General features: G+C 32.4%; 1 protein-coding gene across 2 annotated transcripts in view; it reads left to right on the top strand.

Annotated features, from left to right (window-relative positions):
- The first annotated feature begins 385 nt into the window (after positions 1-385).
- Positions 386-8,836, top strand: part of ssp6 (PDZ domain-containing short spindle 6) — a 77,444-nt gene continuing 68,993 nt past the window's right edge. Inside the window, exon 1 of one of the 2 annotated variants that reach the window (XM_090396094.1) lies at positions 386-818. In XM_090396094.1, the coding sequence (XP_090252220.1) occupies positions 681-818 (138 nt within the window). In that variant the 5' untranslated portion in view covers positions 386-680. Of the gene's footprint in view, positions 819-1,766; positions 1,836-8,836 lie in introns of those variants that run through there. The other variant, XM_090396095.1, reaches the window with a different exon arrangement.

The raw sequence follows: 8,836 nt of genomic DNA, 5'->3' as shown, positions 1-8,836 counted from the left end.
GGGGGAGGGGGTTGTCGTTCTTGTTTCTCACTCTCTTATCAGTGAAGATTAACGCGTTAAAAAAAAAAAAAAAAATCAGATATTGAAATAAACTTCGCTTGTCTACTCACGTCCAGCTGTCCATAAATCTAACTCAGAGATTTCATCTCTCAAGTTTTCATTGAAAGTTAATCGTGAGCTATATTTTATTTCAATTTAGACCATCAAAATATTGTATTAAAACAGAAGAAACCATCGAAAACGTTTGCGTAAAAAAATAATAATAATAATAACACTTTTTTGCCATAGAGGGTGCTTACGGCGTTGCCTTTCTTTCGTAATATGAATGAATCTATTTTTTACGTTTTTAGCGTGTTGAGAATATTGTATAAATATAAATAATAATTCATGCGTTATGCAGTAATGAGTGTAACGTTTTTAATTAGAAGATCAGATGACGTCTTTAATTAGAATAAATGTGGTTTACTTTCGCTTCTGTTATCACTTTTTTTTAGCTCATGTTCGAGAAACCGAAGGCTATAAGCATAATTAGGGTTGCTGATTCCCTCGATTTTTATATAGTAATGAACATGACGTGGTTGTTTAGCATGCTGTCCTTGTAAAATGAAGAAAGCGCATAGGTTTAAGTGCATTTAAGATGTGAATTTTTGAATAGTGAGTGTACACCATTCTCATCTGCCATGTTCGTGGGTGGTGGGATGGCGTCCCCCAAAACTGGAAAGAAACATGCCAAAAAACACCATCGTAGACATCATCATCACCATCACTACCTCCACCATTCGCAAGAGCCTCAGAACGCGAGTTTGGAAGCTTCTCAGGTTTGTGTGTGATGGTTTGCTATTTGCATGTATGGAATATTTCAAGAATGCATTAATGTTTATAAATATTTAACGTGAAAATAACATTTAGTGCCGACAGCCGGCTAGTGTTCAAAGAAGCGAAACGTAATACATGATATATTGTTCGTAATTATGCATTCATACATTCATGAGAAAAAATCATTATATATATATATAATGAATTGAAACTAAAGTAGCAAACTAGTGAAAACGATTAGCGAAATAACTCAAAATATTGAATATTTTATCCATATACCGTAATAAATAATTCCATTTTAAATAAGGAAATTGCATCTGAAATAAAAATCAGGTCATTTTGAGGCATTTTCGCAAATTTAAATTAGAAGGAACGATAAATAATTTTTAAACTTTCCTAGATGGATGTTGGAATATAAGATCCTGTAAGTCACTTGAGCGCACCATACATTAGTCATCCTCGCATACATACCTATTACATGCTTTGAGATGTGAGGCAATCGCTTATCTAGTATATGAGGAAGTTCCCCTGTAAAATAATAATAATAATAATAATTACAAAAAAAAAAATTATATAAACCTTGCAAGCTAACTATTCCAATCATTCTTTTGTGACTGGGCAAAACTTATTCTGTCATAGAGTTAAATTAAGGGGGGGGGAGTAACATTTAGCATACAATGCTAAATATCATCACAAAATGGAACAGGTGGAGCTGTAAACAAAATTGATACAAGAAAAAAAAAAAGTTAGACTGTATGCAACAAAATTTGAATATAAATCATGGTTCCAACTGAAATTACATATAAATATGTGAAAAAAAAACAGCTAACATGATGCCTGTTTTCTCATTGGCTCATCTCCAACAAAGAAGTACAGCATTGAATCATTTTCTGCACACCTCTTTTTTTTTCTGGCTTCTTTCCAGCTCAGAAGATCAGTGGCACTCAGGAGAAAATTTGAGTGGGTAAATGACCTTAAAAACAATCTGTAACAGATGCCTTCTGCCCACTTGTATCCAGGTTATTAACTCTAATTGTTGTTCCAAAATGCTTTAATTTTTTTTAATTAAAAATAATTTAATTTATTAAGATATTACATGTATAATTATTAGCAATTCTCTATCCAACAGAATTTCAATATTTTGTTATTATTTATCATGCTCTACTTGAGGCAGTGGCAGGCACAAAAGTTTTAAATTAGATTCATATGTAACCTCTAGCAAACTTGAATATGAAAATATTTCTGGAACTGAAATTGGTTTACTTAATCTTGGTTAATATTTCTGAAATTTATCTCTTTAGTAGATCATCTTTGCCTAATAAGCAATTAAAACAGCAGATTAATGCAATGAAAAAAAAAGTTTATTTAACTAAACCAGAGACTAATTTTATGAGCCATACATATATAAACCATTTTTACTGTCACATTAAAAGTAACTGGCTTTTTTTTTTCATCCGATTGCATTTGGAAAGGTTCTTATCAATGGAAGATAAGTGTTAATGATATTCTTATGACCTTTGATTTATCACATGGGAGTAACACAAGTAGAGATTTTGAAAATGGTGGAAGAGGAAGAGATATCAAAGGTTTTTATTTATTATTAATATTCTTTAGCAGTAAATTATTGCATTAAAATTTGAAATATTCTTTCAGAAGATTTTGAAATTGTGTTATGCTTCATAAAGGACTTAAGCATAATAAATTATTTAGTGTAAAAGCAATTTTCATAAATTGAAATACATATGCAGTTAAGAATTTTGCTGTAAGTGCTTGAGTTCACATAATTTGATAATATTTACTTAATACTGTTAATGATGCATATGTGGGATGTATTTTGAATCATACTGGATCTGAATTTTTAAGGATTGCTTCATATATATTGTGTGTGTGTGATCTCATAAATTTTGTTCAGCATTAGTTTCATACTTTTGTTTTAAGTGATTAGGGCCTTTATTATTCGACTTACTTTCTTATTCCACGATTTATGGATAAATAATGGAATATAAAATAGCTCTCTCAGGGCTTAATAATTTTCTTCAGTTATTTATTTATTTACTTGTTTTGTTTTTGTAGAGAGTTTTTTTTTTTTTTATTATTTGGTTACATAGTTAACTGAATTATATTTGACAAGAAATAATATTGTTTTCAATCTTTCATCAAAACATAAGCAAACAAAAGTTTTGAGTTTGTTGTATCTTCACTATTAGGCTGCTTTTATATGGAACCAAATGACCCCACATCAGATTTTCCTAGTAACCCACTAAACAACTAAAGCAGTGCCTAGGAATGGTAAGTTTGGAAGACAGCAAAACTGTATCCCAACCATAACGTTTTTTTTTCTTTAATTTCACATAATTTTTGAATTTAGGAGCAGCAAAATAGTGCTTGTCTAGGGGTGGCATATACTTTAATAATGGTCCTTCTGATAATCCACAGCATTCTTGCTTTTGAACATCTGTGTGTTGCTGTTGTGTTATGAGAAGGGTCACTACCCAAAGTAGTTTTCTCCTTTTGGTCTTGTGGTTGGGAACTAGACCTGTGGAGATGCTGAGAGTTAAATCAATGCAGAAGTTATTCTTTTCACATACAGATAGAAAATTGTATATCACCATATTATTAAAATAAAACAAGAATATAATTTCCTGTCAAGTATAATTTTACTGAGTTATTTTTCCATTCCTGGAACTTCAGATTTGATGTTTAATCTGTTTATTAACGATATAGGGAAGGATCTAAGTGGAACAGTTCATTTGTTCGCTGATGATGCAAAGTTGGGGAGGGCGATAGTGAATGCAGAAGATGTCAAAGTCTTGCAGGATGACTTAGATAGATTGGAGTTCTGGGCTAAGGAGAATGGATGTCAATTTAATGTGACAAAATGTAAAGTTATGCATTTTGGGGTGAAAAGATTAGCAGCAGTATACCACATGGGTGGAACTGTACTCCAAGAGATTGATGAGGCCAGGGACTTGGGAGTGTTGGGGGATAGGGAGACGAAGTTTAGGGGGCACGTTGCGAAAGTAGCTAAATCAGCTCATCAACTCACTTGGTTGTTGAAAAATACCTTAACGAGCAGAGACAAGCAAGTTATTGTACCTCTGTACCGAGCCTTGATAAGACCTCATCTTGACTACTGTGTCCAGATTTGGTCACCTCGGTTCCTTCTTGATGGGGAGGAAGTGGAGAGGATCCAGAGGCGAGTGACTAAGATGATAGCAGGTTTATGGAATGAACCATATGAGAACAGGTTGAAGATTTGTGGGTTGCAGAAGTTGATAGGTGGAAAAGGGGAGATATGATTGAGACATTCAAATTGCTAAAAGGATTCTATAAGATTAATTCAGAGGATATTTTTGAGATCAGGACTGGTGGTGGGAGAACTAGGGAGGCTGGGCAAGAGTGTGGTTAGCAGTGCTGTTAGAGCTAGGTTCTTTACTTTTAGAGTGGTAAATGAGTGGAATAAGCTGCCAGAGTCTGTTGTGGGTGCTATGACAGTGAGCGAGTTCAAGGCAAGGTGTGATAGATACTGTGAGAATGGCATATAGTTGTGTGGACATGATGTTTAGGGCCTCCCTCGATGAGTCTAAGGACTCCCTGGAGTAGCCCGAAAAATAATAATAATAATGTACATTTTCAGAACTGTCATGTTATTTACACAAAAAATATTTTGCTTTCAACCATATTGTTCCCAAGACATATGGAGTTGCACTAAATAATATGCATGATAGCGTATGTTTTATTTACTGAAACCAGGTGTGACTTTACTGTGAGTTGCCTTAAGTTCCTAAAGTGAATTGTATGCTCCTAGGGAGTGCATGAACATGTGATGATGATGGTATTTAAGTGAGTTACTATTCAAATGATAAAATGCATTTGGGTAGTTTAAGATACACTGTAATAAAAGGCAGCAATCCAGTTGTTTCACTGTTAGGGTAAGGCAAATTATTAAAACAGCAGTCCTATAAAAGAATCTGAATATCCTTGAGAATAAGATTCAATAAGGCATGTTAACATCATTATTGCCTCTTCAGCATGTGCCCATATATGTAGTGGATTCTTAGATCTACTGGTAGCAATGATGTTAACTCTCTTGTGTGAAAAGCAGAGTGGTAAATATAATTTTGTGAGCAAACTTTTGTTTGTATATGCATTATTATAATATTGATAAGAACAGTGTTTTTATATACCACATTCTACTGTTTGGTCAAGCAAAAAAAAAGTTGCAGTGTGTGTGTGTACACACACACACACACACACGCACACAAATTATTTTACTTTAAATACTAAACAAAAAAGGGAGGGGCTGACTGGATATGTACACATTTCGTTTCTCTTCGATTTCCTAATCATTTTATGACAGAAAGAGAAGACAGTATGTGGTTGCATTGAAAAAAAATAATAATAAAAAAAGTCCTTAACTTGCATGTCTATTTAAAAAAAAAAAAAAACTAATGTTCTGCTTTCATTGGAGAAAATTACTAGGAGAGTTAGAAGAAATCAAAGGTTATTGTCACAAAGTTGGTGACTGGAATGGCTTGCACCATATCAAATAGCTTTGCTATAACATGAAACCGACTTCAAAAATAACCTGCTTTATGATTATTATTATATAACACCTTCAAGGAGTTCAAGTCATCATGGAAGGGCACGCTACTCCACTACACATCTTGCTGATTTCTCTACTTAATCTTTCAACTATATAATGACACTATACTACTACCATAAACACACAATGCCATCTACTGCCCACAACAATATTTTGTCTGTAAATCGCATTTCTCATGGCCGATTTGCCTGTATGTGGGATGAAAAACTTGAGTTTCCCAGGAGAAAAGGACCTTTTCTCCAATTAATACAATAAACAATACACAAGGAACTTTTAACATAATACAACTTTCATAAGCATGCTTGTTCAAATCCTATATATATTTTGCCTAAGTTAGTAGGATTGCTGTTTTGGTCCAATAAATGTGTATCTTTTCTCCTAAGATTCCAGCATTCATGTACTTATTGTAGATCTTATAGCCTGTTGTATTTTTTGTGTGTAAGATAACCATTAAAAGGTAGTTTGTATCCATTCAAAATTCTTTTAGTAATCCATGAAATAAAGACTTCGTGAATTAAAATATTGTTTTGGCAGTAGTATCAGCAGGGCCACATTTATACTTTTGGAAGCCCTAAGCACGACCTCATTATGAGGCTTCAAAAGAACAAGTCTATTTCAGTTAATCAAATTCATTTTTTTTTTTTTTTTTTTTGTAGTTTATTGAAAATAAAAGTCAGCATTTCCATAATAACTCATTTTAATAAAATAAAAAGAACACACATTGGTATACATATATTTGCATTTAAAAAAAAAAAAAGTATAAAAATAAATCAGTTCAAATTTAAATTAAAAAAATTAATAACTAAAAGTATTCCTTTTCTGGCCTTGGTCTTAGCAAATATCTGTAATGTCATAATTAATAGAGTCCATTACATCTGATTCAGTGCGTAATAACGACAGGTCACTTTTTATTTTGGTGCAAGTTGCTTCATAAATAATTTTTTATTCGTTTCAACACTGAAAATGGGCGTTTAGCACTTTCATTTGAAGTAGGCATCGTCACAAATATTAAAATTGTTTCTGCATTTGGAAAAGTAGACCTTAACCCATCGTTTATAAATTTATACATATTTTTAATTGAAGAATTTTCTTCCTGTATCATTATTAAAAATTGCTTAACTTCGATAAATTTTTCCGAGTTAACATCAGTCCCATAAGTTTGTAAAATTTTGTTAATACTTGTCTTTATCTATATCTTTCTTCAAAAAATATCAAACATATCTAATATGTCTAAATAGCTTTATGCTGTTTCATTAATTTCCAAAATTAGCTTATCGCAAATGACATTAAAAGTACCAACAATGAAATTTTCTTTTCCATGTAATATAATCTCATTGTTAGATTGTTAAACTTTGCCGCACTTTTTTTTTTTTTCGTTTTTTCACTCTTTCCTTCTCATCTTTAAATTTTGTCTCATCTGTTAATAAATTCACTTCTTCATTCACAACCAAACTATTTTCTTATATCTAAAATAAAACCAACCAAAGACTGTAACAAATTATTAGCTAACAACAAATCCATATCAGGATCTTGTAGAGATTTAGTAGTAGCATTTATTCGTGAAATTTTGTCCCACACAACTGTTAAAATTCCTGTTTCTGAATTGTCAAAATGTTCAGCCAACGATGAGCTCTCTAATTTAGAAATAGGTTTTTCATGAGGAGAAATGGATAGTTCAAGTAATGCCTCTTTAATTTGTTTATATCCACGTTTCAAAGCCAATATAGCATCAGCTCTTGTGGACCACCTCGTTTCACTTAGTCATTTAGCCGTTAAAGATTTTTTTCCTAAATGTTTAAGGAGTATACCCCATCTTGTTGAAGATGAAAAGTAATTATATACATTTTGAATAAAACAAAAATATTGCACTGCTTTGGGACAAGATTCAGCGGCATAGTTGCCAGTTAAATTTAAGGAATGACTAGAGCATGGTATATAATGTGCAGAGGGGCTGTTTTTTTTTTCAGCCTAGCCTTGTAAACCTGTATAGACACCTTTCATACTGGCAGCATCACCATAGCTTTGCCCTCCACATTTTTATCTCCAAAGATAATTCTTCTAATTTTTTTAATACTACCTTTTCTAAATATAAGGAATTATGTTGTGTAATACTGATGAATCCAATAAATGTTTCTCTAATGTCAGAATTTGTGGTAACATACCTAAATATAATAGCTAGTTGGTCATTAGGGACAACATCTGCTGTTGAATAGAATATTATTGCAAAATAAGCAGCTTCCTTAATTTCTGATATTAATATTTCTCTTGTTTTATATTAGTTATTAATGCTATGAATTCATCACAACTGTGGTAAGAAAGATAATTTGATCTGCCAGAACCACAGTTGGTACATTTTCATGTGATGTTTTAAAAATCATCAAATCCACTTAAATAATGTAAACACCAGGGGCAAATATTCAGGGTGTGCTAGGTGTGCGGTACTCATCCACGGAATAGCAGCATCACCAATATTATATTTTTGCATTTCTTCCCTTTAAAGACTCTTCTAATTGTTTCCAGACTTCACGTGATTCCTAAAGTAAACACAATATACTAATTCTTCATGAAGAAAACACTTTTTTTTACGCGTAAACATTGCATCACATTCGTGTTAATAGCCCGGGTGTGCGTTCATAATATATACACCTTTGAGCCCTTTGAAAAGATGTGCAGATGGCACAGCTGGTCAAATTCTTTGCATTCTAGTAGTTTTAAATCGCCAGAAGGCAAGGCAGGGTGAGCTCTGAGACAATAGCACCTAGAGGCTGTGATTGGTTATTGTGTCAACCAATTCAATTGACAGTTATGAGTTTTTGTTTTCAGAGTTCCATATGTTTTACTTGCATGAAGTGTGAAATGACAAGGTAGGCAAGTTTTTAGATATAATATAGACAAGTTTTTAATATATAATTTTCGATGAATTTATAATTTTTTTTTGCCATATTTACAATGGGAAACATTGTATGTAATAAGCCTCGTCCTCCTCTTCCAAATTTTACACTGAGTAATTCAAATATACCAACCAAATATAGCATTCTCATTCATTATTGTTTTCTAATAATATACAGTATATTGAAACAAACACATTGTCCCCCAATCTGCACAGATTTGGATAGAATTAATTGATAAATTAAAGTATTCATAGTTTCATACAATTAATTGCATTAGATTAATTAAAATGAGTGCTGACGTGTTATACACTCTTAAAACTTTCATACATCGATAAAAATGCAATCATACAGTCAAACTGACATGAATTTTTTAGCTCTGGTTGCATAAGCCACGACAGCACACCCAACCGAAATGGGCACGCGATGCCAGTGGTAAACAAGATAAATAATTTCCACAAGAAAAAATATCATTTTTATTGCCTCTGAATGCTAGCCCTAGTTTACTCGGTAACTTAATGGTAGC

This window comes from Typopeltis vanoorti, chromosome 7, assembly GCF_054136105.1.
Source record: "Typopeltis vanoorti isolate ZY-2024b chromosome 7, IOZ_Tvanoo_1.0, whole genome shotgun sequence".
In the NCBI taxonomy this organism is placed as follows: domain Eukaryota; kingdom Metazoa; phylum Arthropoda; class Arachnida; order Uropygi; family Thelyphonidae; genus Typopeltis; species Typopeltis vanoorti.
This window is presented reverse-complemented; position numbering and strand designations above follow the sequence as displayed.